The sequence below is a fragment of the Megachile rotundata genome, chromosome 4 (assembly GCF_050947335.1).
Source record: "Megachile rotundata isolate GNS110a chromosome 4, iyMegRotu1, whole genome shotgun sequence".
Lineage (NCBI taxonomy): Eukaryota > Metazoa > Arthropoda > Insecta > Hymenoptera > Megachilidae > Megachile > Megachile rotundata.
In genome coordinates, this window is record NC_134986.1 from 15,906,615 (window position 1) to 15,924,330 (window position 17,716).

General features: G+C 39.4%; 3 protein-coding genes and 1 long non-coding RNA gene across 9 annotated transcripts in view; 1 reads left to right on the forward strand and 3 right to left on the reverse strand.

The window, feature by feature from the left end:
- Positions 1-3,944, reverse strand: part of Glut4EF (Glucose transporter 4 enhancer factor) — a 134,069-nt gene extending 130,125 nt beyond the window's left edge. The window contains exon 1 of one of the 5 annotated variants that reach the window (XM_076530480.1): positions 2,673-3,944. In XM_076530480.1, coding sequence (XP_076386595.1) covers positions 2,673-3,062 — 390 coding nt within the window. In that variant the 5' untranslated portion in view covers positions 3,063-3,944. Of the gene's footprint in view, positions 1-1,234; positions 1,344-2,672 lie in introns of those variants that run through there. The other 4 variants (XM_076530479.1, XM_076530482.1, XM_076530481.1 and 1 more) reach the window with 4 other exon arrangements.
- A 667-nt stretch (positions 3,945-4,611) lies between these two features.
- Positions 4,612-13,282, forward strand: LOC100876618 (uncharacterized). Its single transcript, XM_003703951.3, has 4 exons — positions 4,612-9,044; positions 10,553-10,786; positions 10,866-11,026; positions 11,863-13,282. The coding sequence occupies exons 1-4, from the start codon at positions 8,799-8,801 to the stop codon at positions 12,455-12,457; spliced, it is 1,236 nt and encodes a 411-aa protein (XP_003703999.2). The 5' UTR covers positions 4,612-8,798; the 3' UTR covers positions 12,458-13,282.
- On the reverse strand, positions 10,754-11,787 carry LOC143264245 (uncharacterized). Its single transcript, XR_013037819.1, has 2 exons — positions 11,137-11,787; positions 10,754-11,039 (listed from the first exon to the last, which is right to left on the reverse strand). It is a non-coding gene; the product is annotated as an uncharacterized LOC143264245 (long non-coding RNA).
- Positions 13,067-17,274, reverse strand: Lipt1 (Lipoyltransferase 1). 2 transcript variants are annotated; one of them, XM_003703997.3, is made up of 4 exons: positions 16,514-17,274; positions 15,602-15,709; positions 14,996-15,209; positions 13,067-13,744 (listed from the first exon to the last, which is right to left on the reverse strand). In XM_003703997.3, exons 1-4 carry the CDS (start codon positions 17,021-17,023, stop codon positions 13,395-13,397), a joined length of 1,182 nt encoding a protein of 393 aa, XP_003704045.1. In that variant the 5' UTR covers positions 17,024-17,274; the 3' UTR covers positions 13,067-13,394. The 2 variants fall into 2 exon arrangements, with proteins under 2 accessions (XP_003704045.1, XP_012142231.1); XM_012286841.2 differs by having other exon boundaries at positions 16,502-17,274.
- Between the last annotated feature and the right edge of the window lie 442 nt (positions 17,275-17,716).

A 17,716-nucleotide genomic window follows, 5' to 3' on the forward strand; every position in this document is an offset into this window, starting at 1 on the left:
AAGCTTAGATATACTCCAAATCCAAAAGATCCTAAGTCAGAACTTAGTGGACTCAAAGTCAAAGGTTAAAGAGTCGTAGTAAAGTCGCAGAGACTTTAAGTTCAGATGCACTCCAAGTCTGAAAGACCCTAAGTCTAGACCTAATGGCTCCAAGTAAAGACTTGGATTGTAAGTCAAGATCCAAAGATCCCCAAGTTCAGAAGTATCCCAAATTTAAAAGAACCCAGGCCAAGACTTAAAGACACCAAGACAAGACCTGAGGACTCTAAGAGCCAAAAACCCTAGGTCCCAAACATCCCCATCCCAAGATACCAAGTGCCAAGCATTAGTGTCTCAAAGTTCTAAATTTCCACAGCCTAAATGTTCCAAAGTTCCAACATCTGATATCCAAACTCTCATAGTTGCAAACCCCAAATTGCTAAAGTTCAAGATACCCAGAGTTCCAAATCCCTAAGGTCCCAAAGTTCAGAACCACCAAAATTCCAACTGGTCTAAACTTATAAAATCCAAAAATTGAAAGAATCAGAAATGTCGAAATCCTAAATTGCCAAAATTCAAAACCCCCAGAGTACCATATCCTTGAAGTCCCAAACTTCAAACCCCCGAAAGTTCCAAGTCCCTGAGGTCCCAAACTTCAAAACCCCAAAAATTCCAACTGGTTTAAACTTATAAAATCGAAAAATTGAAAGAATCAGAAATGTCGAAATCCTAAATTGCCAAAGTTCAAGACCCCCAGAGTACCAAATCCCTGAAGTCCCAAACTTCAGAGCCCCAAAATTCCAAACTTATGGAGTCCAAAAATTGAAAGAATCGTAAATGTCGAAAATGCTATAATCCCAGTATTTAACCCAGTATCGAGGCGCACGCTTGGTTAACCTCGGCCGTAGTCCCCTTTCGCGCGTTGTCGATCGGCGCTGTATCGGACCGGCAATGAAACGGATTCGATCGAAGCGGCAGCTCGCGATTAGCCGTATAAACGGTGCGCTGCGTTCGTATCCAGATTGAACGTTGCAAGGTAACGCGTTGTGACCCCTTCCCATCCCTCTGTATCCCGTTGGCGAGCAGAGGGAGCGTTTATCGTCGCTCATGCGCGCCGCGTATATGGGACAAGCACCGTATAGCCGTGTCGAGGAACGGGGTCACGAAAATTAAATTTTCTGATTAACGACACGCACGCACACGTTTCCACCCGGCAACAGCCATAGCCGGCTGTCATCGTCGCGTGTCGTCTTACCTTTCGGCCGGTCTCGCGGCATCCCCTCGGCAACTCGTGGCTCTGGCCTACGTAAACACGCCGTCGCTGCAATTCGTCGAGCATGTCATCGATACGACTGATGATGATGGCGTGTTATCGGCGGCCCGCGAACGCGTTTCCCCGCTCTTTGGAAAAGCACGAGCGAGAAAGGAGTATCGCTCGCGCGCAGACGCAATTACGTTTCATGCGCGCTTCGCTCGTTACGTTTCATTTGCGGCTTCTTACGCTTTGCACTCCGCGGTAAACTCGCAAAAAATTCGGAACAGCTGGTCCGTTTTCGACGAACCAAATATTTTTACTAATTTAAATTCTCTTTACTGCTTTAAATTTATAGTAATCTCAGGGATTAGGGAGTAGCGAGTACTAATTTTTTTTTGCTATATTCGCCAACTTAAATTTTTACCTTTTACCAGTTTAAATCTTTTTACTAACTCTATTATTCCGCTACAGTACGGTACTATACCACTATTTTAATATTCCACTGTTCCATTAATTCTATCGTACAGTCTCACTGCTAGGATATACTACGCCGCTATACTTATATCCCATTCTACCACTAATTGCACTATCTCACAATATTAATGTATTATAGAACTGCTATTCTTTACTGTACATATCTTACTATTATGTTTAAGCGAATATTTTCATAATGAACGACAGTGAGATGGCATTGTAACAAGATATACAACATAATATTAAAATAGTAGTATAGTAAAGTAACAGGAAATTGTGTAGTTGTAAAGTAACAGGAAATGATACAGTAATCTATGGGTAGACGTTTAGACTATGTACAAATAAGAAATAAATACATCTGTTACTATACAGTGATGTACAGTTATCATGTGTACTATGTTACAGTTAGATGTCTGAACCGATAATTGAAATACTAAATTTTCATATAAAATAAAGTAATTGTTGTTAAGTACGCTTATGTTACAGTTACAGTGATGTCCGAATATAGAATCATGAACTGAACCAATAACTGTAATACTAAATATATATAAAGTAAACTAATTGTTATTAAGCACACTAATTTTTTGTTACAGTTACAGTGATGTCCAAATATGCAATCATGAACTGAACCAATAACTGTAATAGTAAATATATATAAAGTAAACTAATTGTTATTAAGTACACTAATTTTTTGTTACAGTTACAGTGATGTCCAAATATGCAATCATGAACCGAACCAATAACTGTAATACTAAATACTGATATAAAGTAAACTAATTATTACTAAGTACGCTATAAATTAACTTTCGTTAATGAAAGTCAATAGCCACGAATCTGAATATTAATTTAGATAAAAATGTAAAAATATGAAACTTTGTTGTTTCTGAAATCCGATACCGACAGTTGCAGGAACTGTAGTATAGCGGTTATATATCCGGACATCGTATAAAATGAGTTCGCTTACCTCTTGGCCGTTGGGTGCAATAATCACTTCCACCTCGTCGAGGTGTTCACGATGTTGCGTGACCTCCGCGTGAATTTCCCGTCCGTTATACGTGAGATAAACTTTCTGGCCCGGCACGAGCCGCGCGCTGGTAACGGATCCGAAACCAGGTCCGATCAGGTCGCGATCGGAGTATTCGGTGCTGGGACTCGGTGGACGTCCACCGGGCACGGAATCGAAACGCACGGAGTACCGAGTCTTCGGTGTGATGCTGAGGCCTGACTCGGATGCGGCTGACGCCGGCGTTTTTACGGCGTGAATGACGCCACTATAATACTTCCCGTCCTCGCCGGGAGCACACACTCTGGTGCCGATTATGCTGCGTTTCGCCAGCCTCTTGCCGGTCGACATTATTTCGTGGTGTCTCTGGATAAGCGACTTCCCGTTGATCACCTCGTAAGTCGACGAACGTTCGACGAGGATACACTCGGATTCTCACTTCTCACTTTTTGCCTTCTAAAGTATCTGGCTGGTCTCTCGTGAAACTCATTTGCACCCGGACAAAATCACACGCGAGCAAACGTACGATCACACCTGGAACGGCAGTTCGAAACTCACAAGACACCACCAGCGGTTTGATATTGTATCTGCTAATCGGCCGAACATCCGGTAAACACTTACTGAACGCACCGATTATTTCTCCTTATTTTTTCTCGTTTGTCTACTTCGCCGAACTCCGTTTTGCAAGAACGTCGCTTTAGGTCATCGTTCCACGATAACTCGTGCGTACGGCAGTTTTCTATGAATCGAACAACCGCGCGGTTGATTCTAAAACGAAAAGGGACGCGGTGGCCTTCGCGGCCTGAACACAGAACTCAACGTATCAACAAAACGGCGTGCACCGTTGCCTGCGTTCGTCACGCCGTCCGCATGTTCGAGGCACTTCGTGATTGATCTGTGATAACGCGTCGGAGTGCACGCGGTAGATACCATAATATATAAGTGACGCCTGCCGGCTGAGAGAAATACGGCGTTGTATGGTAGCCTGAACGAACAAGCGGTACACGGTTCGATTGTATACGGGCAAGAGTAGGACTCGCGATACCCGACATGTGACGCACAGCTGAGCGACCGGGAGGGACTGAGGACAGACGAGCAAGCGGCTTTCACTGCGCCGGCCGGCCGCCCGCCCGCCCGGGAAAAACAGCTGATAGATAACAACAAACCCACGTGACCCGGCCTCGAGCACCGATTGGACGCTGCCGCTGACCTACTTACTCTCATTGGCCGGCCACCCGGACAACGAGAAGAACGGGAAAAAATCGCAGACCAGAACCCTAACCAAAGCGCTTCGCTCGCTCAGACATTCCACTTTCTCAGCCCTCTCCTCTTTTCCTATTGCCAGGGATGGATCAAACACGTGCTCATACCTCACCGGGGTGCCACGCAAATTTTTACTTCGCCACAACTTTTCCTTCTCTCATCTTACTCTTTTCTTTTACTTTCAAAATTTTTTTATTTTGGGCATGGCTAACTTTTTGGGTTTCATTGATTTTATGAGGGCCTACTGCTATGATTATTGACCCAAAATTTTTATCAGGCTCGAAAATTTTCAAGTCTTAGTTCTTGAAGTCAAAATTCAAATCTTGTAGTCCTTAAGTTCTGTAGTCTTGTAGTCTCAATTTCTAAAATCTTTTCTCGGTTTCAAAATTGGAAAGTCCTTTTCGAAACCTCGGTATACGGAAGTCTAAGTCAGTTTCAAAATCGGAGCCTCGAACTTTCAAAACACCTCGACGTAGTCTCAAAGTCCCGTTTGAAGTTCAGAAGTCTCAAGTCAGAAAGTCAGAAAATTCTGAACCTAACATCAAAAGAATATTCAAGTCTCCAAGATTAAAAAATTTTAAATTTGACAAAATTTATGAAAGTCTCAGAATTTCAAAAAATGGTGTTTTGTTTTAAATTTTATATTTTTATTTGAACGTATGAGGGGCCTGCGAGTGCGTTAATCTGCCACTGCATATGGCTGTACTCGGCGTCCCTTCTGTCGTTCCTCTTTCGCATCTCGCGAAATACTCTGATTATAAACGCGCCACACGAGCACCCACACGTGTTCTCTTTGTTCCATCGAGCGACAATATAAAAATTAGTCGAAATACCGTTGTCGTCGCAGTATTTACCGGTGAAATTTTAGTAATCAGCTGGCAGTTAAATACGCGAGACGGTCATTTTGTCATCAGCTGAGTACGGCTATGACGAAATCCGAGCGAGTGATCAGTCTGCCGATACGCACGAAGCTCAGGTCAAAGAGGCGTCGCTCGGGGAGACTCTCCCACTGCCGACCGAACACCATACTGTAACATCGTTCCCATGAAATACTCTTGATTTCTCGAAAATTTCCACACGGACCGTCAGTGATCTCTGCAGAAAACGATTGACAGTTTGTTTCGTGCTCGTGCGACGCGTTTTAGCAGAGAAATACGTGGTTGTAGTTCAGCTGTCAGTAGAACGCGGCCATTTTACGTCAGCTGAGAAGGTCGGTGACGACACGCGCCGAGTGAAATATCTTCGCGCGATGTTTCGGAGAATGTTTTCCAAACCACCTCACCTTCGAAGTTATTTCCAAATCGCTGCACCGACGAGTAAACTGTATTTTATTTGATAAATAAGTTCGAGCTTGCATAAATAAAGTAGATTATAAAAACAAGTCCTCAGACTGTCGTGGAGGGACGACAAAAAATCGACCGGCGTATTTTCGTCCCATATTTCGCGTTCGAGGAAAAATTGTTCGATCAACGAGCAGTTTGGGCGGAAAAAAATAATAGAGTTAGTTGTTCGTCAGCTGAGGGCGCCAGTGACGAAATACGACGGAGTGGATAGTCTGCATCGGTCGAGATACATTTTCTCAGCCGGTGCGTAATAGGTTTCGGGAAACCGGTGCATGACCGTGATCGCACGTCCATTTTGAAGTGATTCCCGAGAGGTCAGAGACAACGAGATGCCGGCTCGGCTGGAAAACAGAGTTACAACGACAAATCGATCGGAGGCGGTGTCGAGGAAGGTGAGGCAGTTGCAGCGGCATACCGTATGCTTGTCATGGCGGCGCAGAGGACGAGCAATGAAAATGGCCGGAAGATGCAAAGGGGCAGAGCGGGGAGGGATGTTAAGGCCGAATAGAAGGCAACGGTCCACGCATTCTCAGCAGCCTATCCTAGATTTATTTCCGTGGATGTTGCGCAATAAACGATACGCTGTTTAGCTCGATCCTACCCCTCGAAGAGGTGCCAAGGGCTAGTGAGTTTAATTGTCACCGGCTACTCCGTTACGATCATTGTAGCGAGTACCATTGGCGTAGCTAGGATCCGATCATAAAATAGAGTGATAGAGTTTTTTCAAGCTGAGTGAAATAAAAATTAAGTTTTCAATTAATTTCAAGTTCAAATTTCTGTATAATTGTATTTCTGGATAATTGTATTAGCTGATTTCTAGTTAATACATGGTAGGATGACTTGAATTTTAAGTTACAGGATTTCTGGAGCTGTGGAAACATAAGTTATGTTTGGAGTACTTAGGAATTTGTGTCACTGAATTTCCATGTTGTTAAGTTTTCAATCTCAAAGTTCATATGTTCTTAAGTTTCCAAATACTAAATTTCCAAATCTTCCAATTTCCATGTTATCAAATTTCCATATTCCCAACTTTCTAAATCCCCAATTTCCAAACCCCCAAATCTGCAATTCTCCAGCTCTCTAAATCCCCAATTTTCAAGCCCCCAAATTTCCAATTCCCCAACTCTCTAAATCCCCAATTTCCAAATCTCCAAATTACCAAACCCCCAAATTTCCATATTTCCAACTCTCTAAATCCCCAATTTTCAAGCCCCCAAATTTCCATATTCCCAACTCTCTAAATCCCCAATTTTCAAGCCCCCAAATTTCCAATTCCCCAACTCTCTAAATCCCCAACTTCTAAATCCCCAATTTCCAAATCTCCAAATTTCCAGATCCCCAAATTTCCATATTCCCAACTTTCTAAATCCCCAATTTCCAAACCCCCAAATTTCCAAATCCCCAACTTCCTAAATCCCCAACTTCTAAATCCCCAATTTCCAAACCCCAAAATTTCCAAACCCCAAATTTCCAATTCCCCAACTCTCTAAATCCCCAACTTTCTAAATCCCCAATTTCCAAACCCCAAAATTTCCAAATCCCCAAATTTCCATATTCCCAACTTTCTAAATCCCCAATTTCCACACCCCCAAATTTCCAAACCCCCAACTTGCTAAATTCCCAACTTCTAAATCCCCAATTTCCAAATCTCCAAATTACCAAACCCCCAAATTTCCATATTCCCAGCTCTCTAAATCCCCAATTTTCAAGCCCCCAAATTTCCAATTCCCCAACTCTCTAAATCCCCAATTTCCAAATCTCCAAATTACCAAACCCCCAAATTTCCATATTCCCAACTCTCTAAATCCCCAATTTCCACACCCCCAAATTTCCAAACCCCCAACTTGCTAAATTCCCAACTTCTAAATCCCCAACTTCCAAATACCCAAATTTCCAAACCTTCAGTCTTCCTAAATTCCTTACCCAAACTTTCAAATCTAAATTTCCCAACTTCCCGCCTCCCAACTCCTCAAATCCCCAAAACCCCACTCCTCATACCCACTCCCCCTACATTGCCATAAACCTATATTGCCATAGACCTAATGAGCCCACCCAGAACAAAAGCCCATCGTCCGGCAATGACAAAGAGCTCCCTTTATGCCCCGTTCATATGCATTGTAAATTATAATTGTAATTTCTTGTTGTCAGTGTAACGTGTTAGTCATCTTCATCGCATTAGCATAGCTGCTTAACGCAGCACACGTTTCAAATTCTTGTGGGAACACTTTCTATGCAGGAATATTAAGTGAATAAAGAATTTTTCTTTTACAAAAACCTTTTATTATTTCCCCGTGATTATTCCATTGCATATTCAGAAAGTACATCATGCAATAATAAGGCTGCGTGGTAGCAAAACACCGTATTGTATTCAGAAAAGTAATCGCCGTGTTGTGCGAACCAAGCAGATAATTTATATTTTTTTGTTTTTCTGGTTATCGAATAAAGTATGTATAAATGTATGGCAGTTTATTTGTCCCCTCAACCGATATAAGTTCCTGTTGTCTATTAACAGTTCCTTCGATATTTATCGCGGTCATTGGGTCTGTGGTAAACTTATTTCCTAAAGGATCACCCTGTGTTTATGACATTCTATTGTTGCCAGCAAGGCGTGTCAGTCACATTGAAAGAATCGGAAAGACTGACAAATAATATCTAATCCCCGATTGTAGTTTCCTTTTAAGGAAAAATCCTGTTTACCGCTCAGAATTGTCGTCGATAAACACACCTGGATATTGAAAGGGATGAGACATTTCCTGACAAATCGTCCTGTTTTTCTGGTTTTATTTTAAGCTACTTTGGAAGGCCTATCTAGTCCAAGGAAATTAAACACTGTGACCAATCTCTGGAATAACAAGCTATTTTCTGTGGACCTTTTCGAAATGCGATCAAGGTCCACATGCGAATTTAGCCACGATGCTTAATATTTGATTAAGGGTTATTCGCGGATATCTTGTTATCTATCAATTTTACGATAAAAATAGTTATTACAGAATTTGTAGCTGAGGAAATTCTCTACAAGAAAGGCTCTATAGGTTTATTTCGTAGGAATAACCGTTTCTGAGATAATGTCTCATGCGAGTATAATGAACACCGGTATGGGCACTTCTGAAGTGTTGCTATAAACAGTTAAAATAATGATGTATACTAAATCGTGGCTCGTTACAAATTACTTGAGAATTCTAATTTAAGAAAGGAACTCTAATTTAGCAAACTCTAATTTAAGCAAATTCTAATTTAAGCTACACTCTTCGAAAAAAAGATAAAATAGTAAAACGCCATGATCGAAATTTATCCGATGACGTACCCAATGGTTGACACATCACATTACACACACAGGTGTGTTGCGATAAGATTACGTTAGTTGAGTGATCATGAGCCATACACGGAAACGCAACGGCCATATCACGAGTGAAATTGCTACTCATTCATTTTTAGTGGTTGTAATATACAAATTAGAAGAAACCTCGCGAAAATCTTGAAGATGGTCGGTGACACCGTTGCTAGTTTAGCTGTTTCGCTCGTTTCGATTCTCGCGGGAAGCGTAGTCTCAACAGAAGCCCCGCAACAGTGTTCTTCGTTCTGCGTGTGTGACACTTGGTACGGGTTGCAGCGCGCTTCTTGCACGAGCCGCCATCTTTACAGCATAGACACAGGTGCACCCACCGACGTGCTGGCTTTGGATTTGTCGGATAATGTCATATCGTTATTAGGCGATTACGAATTGATGGTACGTTTGTTTTTGTTCTCGAATGGCAATGACGTAATTGGGACCCCCTCCAAAACGACTTTGGGTTGGACGACTTTTAATTACGCTACAAATTTTTAGCATTTTTCACGGTTTTGGTAAAATTACGGTCTGTTCAAATTGTGATAATTTATTAGCTACCATGATACTATTGTACGTATCATTATTAAAGCATGGCAGTATCTTGTCCACCCTTTGCTTTGGTCACAGCTTGTATCTGGCGTGGTCCTCATTGATCATATGCTTTATGTACATTGATCGTGGTATACATTGATCATATGCTTTATATACATTGATCGTGATATACATTGATCATATGCTTTATACAATACATTGATCGTGGTATACATTGATCATATGCTTTATACAATACATTGATCGTGGTATACATTGATCATATGCTTTATACAATACATTGATCGTGGTATACATTGATCATATGCTTTATATACATTGATCGTGATATACATTGATCATATGCTTTATACAATACATTGATCGTGGTATACATTGATCATATGCTTTATACAATACATTGATCATATGCTTTATACAATACATTGATCATGGTATACATTGATCATATGCTTTATATACATTAATCATGGTCCACATTGATCATATGCTTTGTGTACATTGATCGTAATATACATTGATCATATGCTTTATATACATTGATCGTGATATACATTGATCATATGCTTTATACAATACATTGATCGTGGTATACATTGATCATATGCTTTATACAATACATTGATCGTGGTATACATTGATCATATGCTTTATACAATACATTGATCGTGGTATACATTGATCATATGCTTTATATACATTGATCGTGATATACATTGATCATATGCTTTATACAATACATTGATCGTGGTATACATTGATCATATGCTTTATACAATACATTGATCATATGCTTTATATACATTGATCGTGATATACATTGATCATATGCTTTATACAATACATTGATCGTGGTATACATTGATCATATGCTTTATATACATTGATCGTGATATACATTGATCATATGCTTTATACAATACATTGATCGTGGTATACATTGATCATATGCTTTATATACATTAATCATGGTCCACATTGATCATATGCTTTGTGTACATTGATCGTGGTATACATTGATCATATGCTTTATATACATTGATCGTGATATACATTGATCGTGGTATACATTGATCATATGCTTTATACATATACGTTACCGTGAAAGACTAAAATCTGGTGAATGTCGACATTCACCGGTGTAAGTCAGAAATAAGGGTATTTAGCAAATATTTCGCACCCTTAATCGTTCATCACCCACTTTGATTATTATCGATAGTAACAAACCACATCCACATAAAGAGTGAAAATGTTCAAATAAAAATTGCCTAATCTATAAACAAAGATTCCTAATAACGTCAATGCCAGAACTGTGCATGTTCAGCCACAGTCACGTAACTTTAAAATTGTTCTAGGACGCAGGATACGTAAATCTGTTATACCTAAATCTTTCACGGAATTCAATTACGGAGATTCGTATTAACGCTTTCGAGGGGTTAACAAACTTAACCGTGTTAGATTTATCGAACAATCATCTTTACTTCATTTTACCTGATGTCTTCCTGCAGAGTCCCAATTTAGCTACGTTAAAGTTAGCGCATAATAATTTCAATTCGAATGTGCCAATATTGTATTCACCTACGTTAATGGTAATAATTAATACAATTGTTATTTATTGGTATCAGAAAAGATATTTTGTTTAATAACGTATAAATAATCCGAATTCAGGAACTCAGTTTGAACGGCTGTCGCATCAGTGAGTTACCTCAGAATACGTTCAATGGACTCGCAAACATTCGTCGACTTGATCTGTCGTATAATTTGATGATTCAGATGAGTAGCATGGTGCTGCAGCCGTTGCAGCGTTTGAAGAAGATATCGTTAGAAGGGTAAATCTGACACCTGAAATTAATATGCAACATTTATCTAGATTATTGATAAGTACACAGTATTTTGTTATTATATATTTTATTCTGATTGTGAAATTGTGAAGTCTTACAATTAGAGAGTCTCACGGTTTTTATAATTATAGGTAATTGTAGAGTTACAAAGTTTTGAATTTCAAGGTTTCAAAGTTTGTGAGTCAGAAATTCCTAAAGTTCCAAATTTCAGAGGTACCAAATTTATAAATTTCTTAATTTCTAAAATTTCAAAATTGTAAGGGTTCCAAATTCCCCAGATTCCAAATTCCCCAGATTCCAATTTCCCAAAATTCCAATTTCCCCAAATTCCAATTTCCCCAAATTCCAATTTCTCTAAATTCCAATTTCCCCAGATTCCAAATTCCCCAGATTCCAATCTCCCTAAATTCCAATTTCCCAAAATTCCAAATTCCCTAGATTCCATTTTCCCCAAATTCCAAATTCCCCAAGTTCCAAATTCCCAAGATTCCAAATTCCTAAAATTCCAAATTCCCCAAATTCCAAATCCCCAAAATTCCAAATTCCCAAAATTCCAAATTCCCAAGATTCCAACTTCCCAAGATTCCAAATTCCCAAGATTCCAAATTCCCAAGATTCCAAATTCCCTAGATTCCAAATTCCCAAGATTCCAAATTCCCTAGATTCCAAATTCCCAAGATTCCAAATTCCCAAGATTCCAAATTCCCAAGATTCCAAATTCCAAATTCCAAAATTCCACTCTCCCAATCTCTCACCACCCCTTTCATCCCAAATCCCTCCAGCCCTTCTCAACAAACTCATAAACTCCTAAAACTCCATTTCAGAAACCCCTGGTCCTGCAACAAGCCGATGTTCGACCTCCAAGTGGACCTAGAAAAACGAAACATCCAATTCAAACGAATATGCGGTGCAGACAAGCCAAAGATGTTCGAGAAGATGATTATAGCACCCCAACAGCTGCACCCCAAGCCGAGTAATCGACCGTCAAACCGTTTTCAATCACCGAGTAATCGATCTACTCAAATGAAGCATCCGAATTTGGATACTAATACTCCATCGATCTGCGAGAACAACGGTCAGGAGATACACAGTGACGCTTATGGGAAGCACTTCTCATCCTACTGGCTACTTCTGATCGGTTTTATAACCGGCGTTGCGTGCGGAATGTTCGGTTGCTACGTTTGGTTGTCCGGAGCGTTTCGATGCAACAGAAGATTCTCGTTTCGCGAGCAGAGAGTGTCGCGTTTGTTCGATTGGTACTTACACGACTACATCGAAAGGGAATCCAGTTGGAGTTGGATGGAATCGCGTCCAGACACTCCACCGCCACCCTACGGGGAAGTGATGTTGCGGCCAAACTTTTATCGTTATCCGTCAACAGCTTCCAATTTCAATGACAATGCGACCGGATATAGATAGAGGTAACTTATTGTCGCTGCAGCGTATCTGGGACAAAGTACACACGTATCGTTGGATAATTCATTCGACTTTCAAATTTCAATTGACTTTTTTCTCTTCTTTTGTATTTTTCATGCGTCATCTTTTGTACTTTTGCGTAATTGCTCTCGACCATTGGAGTAATTAAAATGTACCTTTGGTAAACTGTCACGGATTTAGTTTGTAAAGCGGAGGAATTTTGAGGGTTCAGAATATTCAGCTACTGATTGGAAAATTTGCACATTTGCTTTAAGAATTTAGAAATTTGGAGATATGAAAATATACGTGTTGCACAATTTATTTGGAAATGTACAAATTGAAAATTGTAGATAAGAATTGGAAATTTGGAAGTCACAATGAATACAAAGGTTGAAAAATGTAGGAGTTTGCAAATTAAAAAATTAAAGAATTCATAAATGCAGAAATGAATGCAGAATGACTTAAGAAGTGCGAAAACATTTATACTTTTGAATGGCCAAGTTCCTGCATAATTACGCCAATGGTCGAATTAACAAGTGGGAGGTCATCGACCAGTAATCGATAAGCAACAAAAATAAATTTAGTTAATTAATCAACGATAAAGCAGAGCAGTTAGTGAACACGTTCATTAATAAAATTTATTAACAATAACAGTTTATAAAAATCATACACATACGTCAACAGTGTAAAAATACAAAAATACGATATACATGGTCTAAAATACATTTGTTGTATCGTTTATGTTACAATATATATGTATATATATATTACATGCATACACAGTGATAATAAACATAAGTCTTTAATAAAAAAACAACAAAACAAAAAGAGACTATACACGACACAAGTCTACACTATTTGCATAGCTATTATACAATAAGGTGACTTTGTCATTGCGTTAAATTTAAGCGCAATCATTGTGATTGTTTGGTGGTTTTAATCATTGCGTAGCAATCATATTACTTTTATCTACATTTTGGCTCGTACTTAATGTAACAGTCTTGCAACCGATCGCGGATATTATATTTTCCATTACTTCGTGATCGTATCTGGTGCCGCGTAGATTAGTTATCACGCTTGCCTCTTGACTGAAATCCTTCGATACCAGATCGGCTGGAAGTCTCATTTTGATCTCTTCGATGATACCACTCTGTATGTCCAACGTTAAAGTGAACCGATGGACTTTACTGTCGCGTAAAGGCACATCGAGAACACGCGTTACCGTGAATTTTGGCGTTTTACCATAATTCCATTCCCAGGATCTAAATTCGTTTACTAATTCGTCGAGTCCTGCAACATACGCTCGTTAATTATATCAAGTTATTTTGTTATCGCTACAACCCTCTTGGTATTATAAATATCTTTATGGGAGTACACATGGTCCTGGTGCAGGGGGATACTGATCATGAATGTAGGGAGCATTTCATCGTTTATTTTTGATTTTGGAAGATTATGAAGTTGGTAATTTCCTCATTTCTAAATTTCCAAGTTATTGAATTTTTAGAGTCTTAGATTTCTAGATTCCTAAATTGATGGATTCCTAAATGGCTAAGTTCCTACGTTCCTTTATTCCAAGGTTTCTAGATTCCAATGTTTCTAGATTCCAAGGTTCCTAGATTCCAAGGTTCCTAGATTCCAAGCTTCCTAGGTTGCAAGGTTCCTAGAATGCAAGGTTTCTAGATTCCAAGGTTTCTAGATTCCAAGGTTCCTAAATTCCAAGGTTCCTAGCTTGCAAGGTTTCTAAATTCCAAGGTTCCTAGATTCCAAGGTTCCTAGATTCCAAGGTTCCTAAATTCCAAGGTTCCTAGAATGCAAGGTTCCTAGAATGCAAGGTTTCTAGATTCCAAGGTTCCTAAATTCCAAGGTTCCTAGCTTGCAAGGTTCCTAAATTCCAAGGTTCCTAGATTCCAAGGTTCCTAGATTGCAAGGTTCCTAAATTCCAAGGTTCCTAGATTCCAAGGTTTCTAGATTGCAAGGTTCCTAGATTGCAAGGTTCCTAAATTCCAAGGTTCCTAGATTCCAAGGTTCCTAGGTTCTAAGGTTCCTAGACTTCTAGATTCCTAGATTACTAGATCACTAGATTCTTAAATTTCTAAATGCCCAAATCCCTAAATTCCTACATTACCAAATTCCCAAATTCCTAGATCCCTAAATTGTTAGATCCCAAGGTCCCTAGGTTTCTATACCTTAAATTATTAGGTTTCCACATTTCTATATTCCTAAATTCCTAGATTCCTAGACTCCTAAATTTCTACAATTCCACATTCTAAAATTTCCAAGCACCAAATTCCTAAATCAAGCACCTAACCTTAAAACTCTTAAAAGTTCTAAACCTGAGTCACTGCAAAAAATATTCTACCGCTCCCATTAATTGTCCATAAGTCTTCCATAGTTGTTCATGACGAAGATTTCCCCCAAAATCGTGAAAAACTGATGAGAGGCTCCCTGCATTAATTCATGATCAAAGAAAGGCTGCGCCGCACTATGCATTTAATATCAAAAGGGTTAGAAGCTGATTTATTCTCATACGGTGTTACGTACCTGGGAACCAATCTTCGGTAGGATTAATGTATTGAAATCCTTTCTGACGTTGTATGAGATTCTGTCCACCGTCCTCTAAAACAAGTGCCTTTGTACGAAGAAATTCCCAGCCGACCGCTTTAATCAACTTGTCCATTTGTACATGGGAATTTACTTCTATCAAATTTTTTATCGGAGAACGGATGGACGCTGTAGCGTTCGTTTCTATGCCATTCTGTAAAATAAACATATTTATATTTTCTACTTCTTTTATATTTTAATACTGTATCGTGCAAAATTGACCTTTGCGGTTTTACATCTCTTTTTGTATATCTAATAAAAAAGTATTAATTGTATCACATAAGTGTATGTTTGATTGTACATGTATGGATTGTATGTATGTGTATGTATGATTGTATAGTTGTAATATAAAGGCGATCATAAAGCAGACGTTAAAATGTTAAAAAAAATCAGTGATAATCTAAAATTAGTTGGAAAAAAGAATGCGTTTGCGGCTCCGTTTTATCAACTACTTAAGACGATATTTATTTCGAGACGTGCATCGATAACAGAGCTGTTCCGCAGACTTTGTACGCAAAATGTGATAATAAGACGACAAAAATTTACCTCTTTCTTCTCGAGCGCTAAGCTTAAAGCGGTTTTGTTTACATCGACCAACAGCGTGCAGTGATGATACGCGTTCGGCCGTCCTAATTTTGCTGCAGTGCCAGATATCTGCATTTCAAAACAGTTAAGGAAACACAGCTAAATTTTTTTATTTTCGCCTCGCACTTTGCGTGGTTCTTAAATAAGGGGTTGTTCCAATTACTCGTTCTTTTCTCTCCTACATAATTTATATTAATTATGTTGTACTGAAATTAACAAAAAAAAATCTTCTGACATGTTAATAACATTTCTGTTATCGCAGGATGCAAAAAAGAAATTGACTTGTATTTTTTACTTTGAATTATTAATTTTAACGGAATTAAAAAAATACAGAAAATATCTTTCATTGAAAGTTTCCAGGTTATTTGATCTGTAAATGTAATTTATTGTAACGCTACACGGAATAATTGTGCATAGTGTAGGAACAACGTGACTGATTTATAACGCAACGAACCAGGGTTCAAAACCCACTAGTTCAATTTTTTTTCGTCTACTATTTTACCTTTTCACGTTGATACAAAAAACAAATTTAAAAATGTGAAATAATCTTAGTGAAAACAATATACAACAATAGTTTCAGAATGCACCATTGTACACATGTAGCAAAACAGAAATGTCAAGGCTATCGAAGATTTATCAGTATGTGAACGCGTTCCCGACTATTAAGATAAATTGCGGCTTATCATTGAACATTTCAAATGTAACAACAAAGCGTTCGGTTTTTGTTATAGAATAAAAAATAATGCACTTTTGTTCCATATTTCTTCCTATCTGGTCAAATCTAACACCGCAAAGCAATGTGATCCTTAGAATTTTGGAACACCCTATAGAAACAGAGAAATATATAATTGTATACATTACATCAAAGGATACTTTATATTCTCCTTCGACAACGATGTCTTCGCGTTTGTTAATGTCAGCCTTTACGCCCCATTCGCGGTACAGAGCTCTAGTAATGATGCCCAAATTGTACTTCCGGTTGTACCGTTCCCGCGGTGTAAAAAAGGACAAGTTTAGGTTACCAGTGTCATGGTAGACGGTACCACCACCGCTGTTCCGTCTAGCCACAACTATACCACGTTTCTCCGCAATCTGAACATTATGCTCGATCCATGGGTTCTGATGACGCCCGATTACTATGCAGGGATCGTTGCGCCAAAGTAGCAACACATGATGATTCGTAAAATTATAATTTCTGTAGAACCAATCTTCTAACGCTAAATTTCTGAACACATCCGTGGATTGTGATATGAATACTGACTTAGTGATCAAATCGTTCGGGTCGTCTTGCTTGTCATTGAAACTTGAGTATTTACAAGTGTGATGCAAATTGTACCCAGCTCCTCGTTTAACCACGATCATGAATCTATTGATCAGCGACATTCTTTCTTACTGATGCACGTGTAACTTGTAATCTCCCTCCTTTTTACCACTTCCCCCTCTTGCGGTAGTTAGTGAAACGATGAAATGTCCGGTACCGATATGAAAAACCGCACTCCCTGGACACAATGCGGTCGATTCGTGAAATCAGTCTTTACTGAACCCTGCCAGGTGTATTGAAAAGCTCTACTTAAGGTGACCAGACACAGCCTTGGTTAAGGTTAATATTTTCGTCTGCAGATAGCGGCCCTACTGGCAGGATTTTCTCAAGTAGTTGGTTTGACTGGCGGTGATGGAGATCAGGTAATCGTGCAGGGCGATCGTTTGATGCAACCACTTCCACGTTTGGTCCAGGGAGTTAATACGGTATCGGATACCTAAACAGTCTCGACAGTCCTTTTGCATTCCTCCGTGTGCTGACAGATTGGATAGAAACATTCAAATTGCCCGCGATAAAACGATCACGTAGTAGCAACGACCTCTTCCTGTTAGACTGTAGATCACGCTGACAGAGGTTCGATTGGTAGGTGGTCGACTTGCAGGTTAGAAACACTCGAGCGACGAATTGTGCGCGACTTATGCGAGCGAAAATTCACTGATGCACTGGACGACTCGTAATGAATACTGGAATCGTTCGATTTTGATGTTATATGAACTCCGGGTGGTCGAAGAAAGTAGAGGGGAGGTTGGAACACA

Bases quoted from the DNA above. Each gene is read 5' to 3' on its own strand.
- Lipt1 (XM_012286841.2), bottom strand. From the start codon at position 17,023: ATGTCGCTGATCAATAGATTCATGATCGTGGTTAAACGAGGAGCTGGG. The intron at 15,710-16,501 runs GTAATGTATACA...TTTGAAATGCAG, and splicing joins AATATAAAGTATCCTTTGAT to ATATCTGGCACTGCAGCAAA. The intron at 15,210-15,601 runs GTAAATTTTTGT...TTTATTTTACAG, and splicing joins TAGCGCTCGAGAAGAAAGAG to AATGGCATAGAAACGAACGC.
- LOC100876618 (XM_003703951.3), top strand. From the start codon at position 8,799: ATGGTCGGTGACACCGTTGCTAGTTTAGCTGTTTCGCTCGTTTCGATT. The intron at 9,045-10,552 runs GTACGTTTGTTT...AAATTGTTCTAG, and splicing joins TAGGCGATTACGAATTGATG to GACGCAGGATACGTAAATCT. The intron at 10,787-10,865 runs GTAATAATTAAT...ATCCGAATTCAG, and splicing joins TGTATTCACCTACGTTAATG to GAACTCAGTTTGAACGGCTG.